At 36.7% G+C, this 12369-nt stretch overlaps 1 protein-coding gene across 2 annotated transcripts; it reads right to left on the bottom strand.

The window, feature by feature from the left end:
• Window positions 1-7984: 7984 nt before the first annotated feature.
• On the bottom strand, window positions 7985-12119 carry LOC140989835 (UDP-xylose transporter 2-like). Of its 2 annotated transcripts, XM_073459275.1 has the most exons (8): window positions 11856-12119; window positions 11613-11769; window positions 10843-11027; window positions 10683-10750; window positions 9901-10033; window positions 8883-9044; window positions 8526-8795; window positions 7985-8406 (listed from the first exon to the last, which is right to left on the bottom strand). In XM_073459275.1, exons 2-8 carry the CDS (start codon window positions 11731-11733, stop codon window positions 8290-8292), a joined length of 1056 nt encoding a protein of 351 aa, XP_073315376.1. In that variant the 5' UTR covers window positions 11734-11769; window positions 11856-12119; the 3' UTR covers window positions 7985-8289. The 2 variants fall into 2 exon arrangements, with proteins under 2 accessions (XP_073315376.1, XP_073315377.1); XM_073459276.1 differs by lacking the exon at window positions 11856-12119 and having other exon boundaries at window positions 10843-11130; window positions 11265-11744.
• Between the last annotated feature and the right edge of the window lie 250 nt (window positions 12120-12369).

The following is a 12369-nucleotide window of genomic DNA, read 5'->3' as shown; positions in this document are numbered from 1 at the left end:
CTGATAACTATTGTTATACGCAAACTCCACCAATGGAATAGATGACTGCCAAACAGATTTAAAATCCATAACATAAGCACGCAACATATCCTCTAGTGTTTGAATAGTACGCTCAGTCTGACCATCTGACTGGGGATGATAAGCCGTACTCAATCTCAACTCTGTCCCCATCGTAGTCTGCAATCCTTCCCAAAAATCAGAAGTAAATCGAGGATCTCTATCAAATATAATAGACACTGGAATCCCATGCAACCGTACGATCTCTCGTATATACAACTGTGCCATCGTCAAATACGTACTATTCATGCTATAGGGTATAAAATATGCAACTTTCGTCAATCGATCAACAATCACCCAAATAGCATCAATAGTCCCAGTGCTTCTTGGCAAATGTGTCACAAATCCATCGATATGTGCTCCCATTTCCAAGTCTGTACTTCTAAACTCCTCAATTCACCTCCTGGCCTTCTCCTCACAGCTTTGATCTGTTGACAATTGAGACATTGACGTACAAAATCAATCACATCACGTTTCATTCCCTTCCACCAAAACTGAGAGCTTAGATCCTTATACATCTTCTTTCCACCAAGATGGATAGAATATCAACTACAATTTGCACGCCGCAACAGACCCTGACGCAATTCAGATATATCAGGAACTACCCATCTATCATTCATCTTCAAACTGCCATCATCAGCCACTCTAAAACAAGTATCTTGTTTCCGAGAAACCAACTCCTTCTATCGCTGAACTCTCTCATCTGTCATCTGTGCGTCACGAATACAACCATACATATCAGGTTCAGCTAATAAGGTAGATACCTGGATAGGAGTCGTCGAAATATCAAAATCATATCCCAAAGAACAATAAGCCATCATCATAGCTGAAAAACGACCCACATCCTCTGCAGTACAGCTAACTTTACGACTCAATGCATCAGCAGTAAGATTAGCTCGACCAGGATGATACTCAATCTTACAATCATAATCTTTCAACAAATCTAACCACCGTCTCTGCCTCATATTCAACTCTGTCTGAGTAAACAAAAATCTCAAACTCTTATGATCCGTATAAAGTGTAAACGAGGTACCATATAAATAGTGTCGCCATACCTTCAAGGCAAAGATAATGGCTGCCAACTCCAAATCATGCACAGGGTACCTTGTTTCATGTAGTTTCAGCTGTCTCGAGGCATATGCCACAACATGTCGATCCTGCATCAAAACACATCCCAAACCATGTAGTGATGCATCAGTATAAACAACAAACCTCTCGTTTTCTGTAGGGATTGATAATACTGGTGCAGTCGTCAGTCGATGTTTTAACTCCTGAAAACTCCTCTCACATGCTTCAGACCACTGAAATCGCACACCTTTCTGAGTCAACTATGTAAAAGGTCTAGCAATCTTTGAAAATACCTCGATAAATCGACGATAATAACCTGCTCAACCCAAGAAACTATGGATCTCTGGTACAGATGTAGGTGCAGACCACTGTAACACGGCTTCGACCTTCGTTGGATCAACAGAAATCCCATCTCTCGATATAACATGACCCAAGAAGACCACTCGATCCAACCAAAACTCACACTTACTGAGTTTGGCATACAACTGTCTATCTCGCAGTACCTGTAATACTGAACGTAAATGCCCAACATGCTCAGCCTCACTCCTGGAATATATCAATATATCATCAATAAACACAATAACAAACTGATCGAGATAAGGCTGAAATACCCTATTCATCAAACTCATAAACACAGCTGGAGCATTCGTCAACCCAAACGGCATAACTAAAAACTCATAATGCCCATATCTGGTCCTGAATGTTGTCTTCTGAATATCCTCCTCTCTAACTCGTATATGATGATATCCTGACCTCAAATCAATCTTTGAATATACTGAGGTTCCCTGCAACTGATCAAACAAATCATCAATACGAGGGAGGGGATATTTATTCGTAATCGTTACCTTATTCAGCTGTCGATAGTCAATACAAAGCCGCATCGTTCCATCTTTCTTTCTTACAAATAAGACCGATGCACCCCAAGGCGATACACTAGGGCGAATGTATCCCTTGTCCAGCAAGTCCTGTAACTGGGCTTTCAACTCTCTCAACTCTGCTGGTGCCATTCTGTAAGGAGCACGAGAAATAGTGGAAGTATCTGACATCAACTCAATCCCAAACTCCACCTCACGGACTGGTGGGAAGCATGGAATCTCATCAGGAAATACATCAGCAAACTCAGCAACTACAGGTATCTCCTCTATTCCCACCTCCTTCTTCTTCTCTGTCACATCTACAGCATAAATAAGATAATCCTCATGGCCATGCTCCAATAACCGAGACATCCGGATAGCAGATACCAACGGAACACGAGGACGAGAACCCTTCCCATAAAATGTCCAACGCTCTTTCTCATCGGTGTAAAAATATACTACCCGCTGATAACAATCAACAGTCGCACAATATCTCCTCAACACATTAATTCCCACAATACAATCAAAATAAGTCATCTCTAGAATAATCATATCAGATCTCAACTCATAGCCCTCATAAGAAATAATACCATCTGATATCATCGATACAACTGATATATCAACTCTAGAGGGTGTCGAAACAGAAAGAGGCATAGACAATGGAGACGAGCGCATATGATGCTCAACCACAAACCTCTTCGATATAAATGTATGCGAGGCACCTGTATCAACAAGAATATAAGCAGGATAAGAACATAAATAACACTTACCCGCTATCATCTCCTCTCGTGCCTCCTCGGCCTGCTCTCGTGTCAAAGCATACACCTGTGCCTGAGACGGACCAGCTCCCTGCATACATGGTTGTCCTCCCGAAGGTCGTGGTGTAAACTGCTGAGGCTGTCGTCCTCCTCTCTCTAAGGATCTACCTCTATCACTCCTGGGCTCTCGGTGTCCCTCACGGCTAGGACACTGTCTCGCTATATGGCCAACACCGCCGCACTCAAAACAGGTGATCTCCGTCTGATCAGATGAGGTCCCCCACAACGAAAACATCTCACTGCTCTGGACTCCCCTCTCTGCCCCTGACCAGACTGAGAACTACCCCCACGACTCTCAACACGTCGTGACTCAAATCGGCGCTTCCCAGATGATGCTAAAGAAGATGATGAACCCTTCTGATATTTAAAAGACTGTCCCTGTGGTCGCAATGACTCCCTAGTTTGATCTGATAATCGTCCATGAGCCCCATACTCCTGCATAACCAACTCAGCCATCTCAGCTCTCGTCACTGCATCCTCAAATGATACCGGGTTATTTGATTGCACACGATCAAATAACTCTAACTTCAACCCTCTCAAGAAATGCCTCATCTTAGCATGAACATTCGTAGCAACATGTGGCACATATTTCAGCAATGCAGTATACCGAGACTCATACTCAGCAACAGACATACTGCCCTGTCTCAAATCCTCAAATTCTCGTTCTTTCTTTTGTCTGGATGCTATAGAAAAATATTTATCAAGAAAACGAGTCCGAAAAACTTCCCAATCAACAGTACGGCCCTGAGCTCTCAATCCGGCCTCAGTCGTCTGCCACCACAATAATACACTCCTCGAAAGCTGAAATGTAGCCAATCGTAACCAAGCAGATCTAGCACACGGTGCAGTCACAAATATCTGCTCTATCCTCTCAATCCACTCCTCTGCTCGTTCGCCAGTCTCAGAGCTATCAAATCTCGGCGGAAGATAACCGCTGAACTGTGCCAAAGTCAACTCACCAGGCAATAAAGGCTGATCTGCAGGTGCCTGTCCCATATGAGGAGGTGGCAATAGATTCATCTGCCCCAACCCACTGTCAACCTCTTCCATTTCCTCGTGCGGATGTACCTGTTCTCTAGCAGCCATCACTGGAAATCAAATTGTTAATAATAACATTTAACAATTACAATCCAGTAATCATTATCACACCTTTCGCACAAAAGCACACGCAACTAAAGAACAATCAATCATATCGAGAAATCATCAATAACAAGTCAAATGCACAGACACACGCAGATAATATCGTCATCCAACTCCCTCATCACAAACCCAACTCCTAACCATCCCAACATCTAACATATGCTCTGATACCACCAATTAGGGCGTCCCAAACCTCGTCACGTAATCATACAACATGTGACGTCCTATGCATAAAAATTTTCTTTTCAACGACGTAATAATATAATGCATATACAACAAAATAGTGCAATCACCACACTATCTATGTCAATGCAGCAGAAACAGTATAATAAATACACACATACAACTCAAGTAAAACAATAAACTATATTGTCTCTATCTACTATCAAGTACATGACTGTTTGACTAGACACACCTAGTCTTTCACTACTATCCTGTCTCACACCAGAGTCCTGTAACATGTCCAACAGAAACAGTCCCCAAAGGGTGAGCATACACAACAATCATCATCGTAATACATAACAATTATACTATCAACAATATAAAGTATCACCGGAAGGATAACAGAAATACTCCCTTTGCTGTCTCTGGACAATCAAACCACCAACGATATTAACGTCATCACTCCCATACTACTGCAACAACAACATCGACGATACGTCGCACCCCAACACCGGCGACAGCAATATCGTCGAACGAATAACATCAACGATATGTCGCACCCCTACTCCGACGACAGCAATATCGTTGAACGAATAACATTGACGATACGTCGCACCCCAACATCGACGACAACAATATCGTCGAACGGACAACATCAACGTGATGTCTCCCAACAAACGACAGCCAACAATATCAACGATAATAAACAACAACATATATAATATCAAATCACCCAATACCAGTGATTTATCATCGTTCAACGCAATAATATTCATCAATACTAAACAATAACAACATATGCTCGTACGTCAATACGTACCTGATAATCGAGTATATATATAATCCGGCTATTTCTTTGATCCCGAGGCTTGTGTTGTATCTAAATAATTCGATAACAATTATCAGATCATTATCACCGTATCAATACAATCATAACATCCTCAATATACAACATCAAATAGCCCAACAATAATTAATTCAACAACATATAAAACTCGATTATAAATTCTTATCGTTCATCAATTTAATATTCTAGTGTATTTAATTCACAATACTACCATCAAATACACACTAATTAATTTAACATTAAATAATAGGCTATTTTACAACATCCGTCAAATTACGAAAACTTTATATCAACGTGTAGCCTATACTTCGTAGACTCCGAATATATAATCAAAATTAATAACAACTGACAAACAATTCACCAATTTCAATTCAACGATTAAAATCCCTAATTATAATAAATTAGGAATAATTCAAAACATCACTATAATCATCTCTACTTCATTAAAATCATACACTATTCAACAATCTTCGATTTCTGTATGATTTAACAATTTATCGGATTTATTCCAAAAATCGACGAATATCAAACATCACAAAAACTATAAAATTTATACCTTAAATCGAAGACCTCGTGTCAACGATTCCAAAACTGAAGTCGGTTCGTCGATTGGATAAACCGATAAGTCGCAAAATCGAAAAGAAAATCTGAAAACCTTATTTCCTATTTCTCTCTCACCTCTCCGTAAACTTACTGTCAATTGAAAGTGAATTCACCGTTCAAAGATTTTCAAATTTATCTTGTTTTTTTTAAATATTATATTATATTATATTAATAAAATAATATAATATAATATATAATATTTAACATTTTAACACCGGTATATCCCTTTCGACCAATCACACGATCAAATTTTCCAAAACTCAAAACATGAAACTTCTATATCTTTGAGTTTTCTACGTTATATTTACTTCAGGCATTACATTGGGCTTCGCAGCCAGTGCGGTGGCAACATGACGGCGGCGGTGTGAAATGCTCTCTAGGCCGAAAACCCCTTTTTTTCTTTGAGATGGCCAAAAGCTTTTTGGGAGGAGAGGAGAAGTTTTATTGTGTATTTTTATTTGTTGTGTTGTTATATTATATGTTATCAACCTTTGATAACATATATTTATTAAAAATACAAAAGTCCTATATTATTAGGATTTCTAATCCTAATGTCGACTCCCTATTTTCATTAATAAAATTCTCATATTATTATTATTATTATTATTATATGATATATTAATCAACTCTTGATAATGTATAATTTATTTATATACATATCTTTATATCTCCATATAAAGCATATATATTAATACATCTACACATGCACATTTACTATATACATAAACACATTAATTAAAATTAAATAAATATTATTTAATTTCTTTAAGTAACTTATTAATTAATTAATTCTAGACCTTTCTAAAATATTTTATGAGAAATTTATACATATTAGTAGTAACTACAACTAATACCGTTATTTAATTAATAAATTATAAATTCACTAAATAAATAATTGTAAACTCATCATAATCACGATCGATAATTTGACAATGCCGATTATCAAGGATATATCTTTTGTTCATATGATGAAAAATGAAAATTTCGCAAATCAAAATTTCACTGATCCATTTTTTACTGCTACTAGTTTTGTGAACTCTTTCACAAAAACAGGCGTTTATACTTTCCTTACTCAAATAGCAGTTAATCTAACGTATATTTCTTTCATACTATGGAATCAATTTATAAACTTTTTATAAGCATTTTCTTTGGTCTCCATCAAACTAAGGTCGCCAAATTCAACTCCTTGAACTTTAGCTATCTCAACGGGAACACAAAATCCAATACTTCTATGACCTACAATGGTTCAATGATACATCTAGCTGTGGATTCACATCTCTATGTGATTCAAAATAACGTTTATTCTTATTCAGGCTTATTCTAATTAGCCTCATTATTTTCATCACTTTGATCAAGAATGTAAGAACTCATTTCTGATTGCACCCATCAGATCATAGTAAGAGCATCTGATAGCATCGTCCCATGATCTCCTAGATATCACTGATTGTATCTACAAGAACATTAAGTTATGGTTATAGTAAAGTACGTTCTCTTCAACTCATATATTCCGATCGAATATGTAACTATTGATATATCGAAAGTTGCATATGAACTCGATAATTATGTGATGAATCTTTGACATTGTATGTGAAACTAAAAAAACACATTTCCAAAACCACATCTGATCTGAATATTATATGCTCAGTTGCCTGTTCTAGGGTGAAAAAAAAAATGTCGATCTAGCCTCAGCATACACTTCAAATTTCCACCTTTTTCTCATCGAAAACCTAATCAAATAACTTGGGATAGGTATATAAAAACACATTCGCAGCAGGCTGGTGGCCACCCTTCATTCAGCTTAGATGCGCCTATACTAATAGGCCAGAAATAAGGATCTATGTCAATCCTTAGGCACAAATGACACGAAATCTTTTGTTTCACTCTGTGCTGCATTTCGCTCTTAACGTCATGTATATACAAATTATTAAAAATCAACAGCATCCCCCGGTTCTACCACAATCAGCACACAATTTTTAAATAAAAAGTAATATGCAGGAAACAAAAATTCATGTGTATCTCATCTTTATTTAAAAATTAAAAAAAAAAAAAAAAAACTGTATTTCTTATTGTGATGCTCCCCAATTATTTGTGTAAATTTGTTGCGGCCTTATAATTTTGATGGGATGAAATAAATGCTTTTGATTTTTACAAATTTGTGTATATGCAGAACTAAGAGTAAAATGTCGAACAATATAGAACGCCAATTGGAATAGAAGATTTCGTCCAAGACTGAAAAACTGCTCTTTGTAAACAAAATAAATAGGGGGACAAGCTAAACAAAATAATAGTCCTCAGAGTCAACACCACAGTTCAACATATGATTCCGCTTCTTTTACATCTGGAAAGACAATCATTCTTGGTGGTATTTCCACTCTATTTTTATGAAGTAAAGAGAATTAGAAGATAAGAATGTAAGCATGTGACCGAAGAACGCGGAATCGAAGTATATTATATAAAATGTATATTGTGCACAAAATTTAGATTCCCCTTTGAGGTGATAAAAGAGATTTATACAAAGAAGTTAATATGTTTGAGTAGAAAGAACAAATTATTTGAATCTCAATACGTAATACGCTCAATAAAAAGAATCTCACTAAAAACTGCAGCATTTGTATCTGAAATGTCCTAGCAAATGAAGAAGAGAGAAGTACTCCTTGATTCACCCCCAATGCTTTGACACGTGGAAGGCTTTAGTTTAGTGTGAAAATTTTCAAAAGTTTTTATATCGAAACATAGACCTTCAAGCACGCAGATCCTTGTCTGATTCCCAAACTGTGTCCTTTGGAACAGAAACATCGTTAAACTTCCCAGCTCCAATCTCCACATGCAAAAGGGGATCAGATTCAGATTCCTTCAGCTGTATAGAAGACAAGAAAAGAAATAACAATGGGCAGTATGTAGCCATTAGGTGTCTCTAACTCAAAGCAGAGTAATGAACGATCTTCTAGATTTGAGAGGATGAGAAGTATCCCATACCTGATTCAGTGCTGGTGCTTCTTCACTTCTTTTCTGATTCTCGATAGTACAATAATAAGAATATAGAACCATCCCAACCATCGCAACCAATATGCCAAAAATGTTCCTCCAGCTGAATGGATCACCAACCAAAACATAACCAAATGCTAATACTAAACAAGTTTTGAGATGCCCAAGAACTTGATAAGTGACAGGAGATGTTTTCCCTATCACAAGGAATGTGCTAAAATTAACGGAGATCGCGATCAGGCAGGATAGAACAATAAACACCTGCAACACAGTGATTGAATTCTGATTCTAGATACACAATTGGTATTTAAAACTAGTCATAGAGATATTAAACCATATCTTACTTACCAACACACGTGGGGTGTAGTCGAAAGAAAATACATTTAGGCCAGTCAAAAGCTTATCCAGAAATGGACCCGAGATGAGCAGGGTGACTGATTGATAAAGACAAGATTGATACAGAAGTTGGGTTGAAGAAATCTTGTACTTCTTTTGGATGGTATTAGTCATCTAAAATAAACTGTTAAGATCTCTATCAATCCAATCATCCAAAAACCTAATGCCATGCATGGTGTAAAGATAGTTATGTCATGAACCCATATCATATGCTCATACAAAATCTAAACGACATAACAAACATGAAATGCTGAAATGTATTCACTCTGCTGGATCTATCATAAGAAAAAAAAAAGTTACAAGATTTTAATTTTGGGTACGAAATCCTCCCCTTATAAGATTAAACCTGAGGATTATTTTCTATGTTGGTATTGTAGTATCAGGATGAATGAAAACAGTCCATAACACAAACCTATAGAAATCCAAACCATATAACGAACATGAAATGTCCAAAGGCGATTTTTTTTATATTTTCTTCCCCAGGTAAGAAAGAGTGGGCCAACGTAAACTGCTTCCTCGTTCTCACAGAAAAATAGCCTTCAAATGGCAGGTAAAAGGGCATTAGCAGGAGCCTTTGCGCTGAGTACACCCTTATAAGGTTCTATTCAGTTCATATGGCAACGAAATAGGAAAAATTCAACGCTCATCTTACATCCCCTTATAAGCAGTAAGCTTAGGCACCAAATGCGCCCAATGGCTTTATACTAAAATTTAGTTCATCATCATATTTTTATCAGCAAGTTTCAACAAAGTTTTTACACATATTACATATCGGATTGTGATCTGATACTCATTCCTCCAGAAATTTGCTCGTGGCTATCCTAAAACAAGTTTTTCATGTGGCAGAGTTGACACAAATTTAAGAGTTAGTGGTAGTATCCCTATGAAAAATCAGAAAGTTAGGTTTAATGAGCCAAGGTGTAATCTGAATGAATGGCGTAAAGAATGCATCCATATAGAAAAAGGATACAATTTGAGCAACACAAGTTGTAACAACTGCAAGAAAGGAGAGAAACGAGCCCAGGAAATTGAGCTGCAAATCAGTGATGGTTGCAATTCCAACACCTAAAAGAAGAATTCCGAGAGAAAACTTTATGCTTTTACTGCAATTGTCACAACCCAATACAAATATTAGAGACAGAGTAAATCAATAAAAACATTTTCCAAAAATTAAAGCTTAATTTGAACACAAGAACTTAATGATAACACATCACTTTTCTTAGCAGAAGTTAGATGTACAGAATCGTTGCAAGAAAATGACTTGTCAGTCGCAATGTACATAGTTATCTTCAAATAAATATTAGAGACACAACAGATCAATAAAAACATGTCCCAGAAATTAAAGCTTACTTTGTCTGCAAGAATCAGATGATAACATATCATATTTCTTAGCAGAAGTTAGATGTACAGAACGGATGTAAGAAAATAATTTTGTCCATTGCCATGTACATAGTTATCATAGGACAAAATAGCTGAGTCACAGCAACAGTTTACTCTAGCAAATCCACTAGTCTAGCACCCCCATATAGTAACTTATAGCCTCTTCAGAAAATATTTCCCAGTAACAATACCTATTCAAGTAGAAATACAGATTGAATGATCACTCAGCTCGCATAAAACTTTTAAAGAGCGTGGCCAAAAAGAAAGTTAACAGTACCATTAAACTGTAATGAAGTAAAAAAGGATAAAGTATGAAGATATATTTTATGATATAAGATATAAAAAAAATTCCAGAAACTATGTGAACACCACCTGAATGTTTTGCTTAAGAAAAGGGTTTCCAATAGTACTGTGCATGGGATGATTGCCAGCTTAGTCATCTGGTCAAGCAATAAAAGTACACCTTTAAGCAAGAAAACAACAGATCAAGGTTGAACCTGCTAGTAAAGAAACATAGACAAGGATATTTTACCTGATAAAAACCAACAGAATTGAAACCTAAGCTGAGATTTAACAATCCAATCGAAATTCCATTTAGAATACCGAATCCCATCACAGTTTGTGAATCTATTGGTTTGTGCTCAAAAAACTTCATCCATAGTGCCGCATGAAGAGAACAAAAAGTAACCAGTAGATGCCAGCTTGTCAAGGTTGTAGCTGTATAGAGGAACACAGAAGCAATGTCATCTCATAAATGTGTCTGTATCTTTTCTAATACATCCTAACCCTTACAAACTTATTTGTAATTAAATGTGACTCCCTTTCCTTTCTACTACTTCAGTGATGCGTGGTCAGACTAATACAATATTCAAACAGCTTTACAAGCAACCACTCAGACAACCAAGTTTAATCACTCGGGGCCTTTCACCATGAAGTCGTCATAAATTGATCAACACTTTGCATCAAGGAAAAAATTAATCCCATAAATAGTTCAGGCGCGTAAGGACACAAATCATTCCATGTGTCTNTGTAAATCTTAATGGGGTGTGAGTTCTGTCTACCCGACTCTTTTGAAGTATTCAGATTCATGCACAAAACAAAATACTCACTTCCTCGACTTGAATACAATTAAGCTAATTCAACTGCTTCAAAGCATTACCACAGATTAGCAACAGGAATAAACAACAGAACAGCATTCGAATTTGATGCAATCAATCCTACATTTCTTAGACAGGACACCTCATCTCACAAAATTTACCCGAGATTGAAGTAACAATATAAATAACAGGAAAAAAAACCCACCAAAAGTGAAGTGCAAAGAACTCATAAGAGATTTGTTACAAATCACAATGGAAACCGACGAAATCACAGACAAAGTCAAAGCCCCTATCGTCCCCAGCTGAAACCCCTTGCTATCAACCATCTCCCCCCCTTTCGTCTTCTTCTTATTCTCCTTCCCCTGTAAAAAAATCCCAATAGATCAAAATAATCACCAAAAACTAGAACAAAGACACACCGAATAAAAAAAATTAATAAATTCCGCACCTGAGCAGAATCAAGTGAATAATTGAATGCCGGATCTGTGATTGGGAACCGACACGTTTAAATTAGGTCAAAAAGTTAGGCGATCACCGGATATTAGTCACCAACAGTTTGTTGAACTAGCGTGCATGTGAATTCATCGAATTATTATACATATATGCAGATCGAATCGAGAGAGAGAGAGAAAAAGAGGAATCTTCATTAATTCAGTCAGATTTTGGGGAAATTAGGAAATCGGGACTTTCAAAAGAAGAAAACGTATCTATTTTCCTATTTTACCTGTAAAGATTAAAACTCATTTTAACAATAACATTCTAAGGATAATTAAAACTGAATTTAATCACAAACAATATTTAAAACTCAGTTTATTCAAAATATTATAAAATTTACAAATTTAGTTTCTTGGTCTTCCCGATTTCTTCTCATTCTTCAAATTGATCGAATTCCAGCATAAGTATCATCGACGGTTTGTTCTTCACCTCCACGAAGCACCAATTCCAAGTCCACTCTGAACTAA

Source organism: Primulina huaijiensis, chromosome 12 (assembly GCF_012295235.1).
Source record: "Primulina huaijiensis isolate GDHJ02 chromosome 12, ASM1229523v2, whole genome shotgun sequence".
Taxonomy (NCBI): Eukaryota; Viridiplantae; Streptophyta; class Magnoliopsida; order Lamiales; family Gesneriaceae; genus Primulina; species Primulina huaijiensis.
Note: the sequence above shows the minus strand (reverse complement) of the source record. Positions and strands in the feature narration are given on the sequence as shown.

Coding starts and splice junctions, on each gene's coding strand:
- LOC140989835 (XM_073459275.1), bottom strand. CDS start 11,733: ATGGTTGATAGCAAGGGGTTTCAGCTGGGGACGATAGGGGCTTTGACT. Junction 9,045..9,900: donor CAACTTGTGTTGCTCAAATT/GTATCCTTTTTC, acceptor AGTTTATTTTAG/ATGACTAATACCATCCAAAA. Junction 8,796..8,882: donor ACTACACCCCACGTGTGTTG/GTAAGTAAGATA, acceptor ACTGTGTTGCAG/GTGTTTATTGTTCTATCCTG.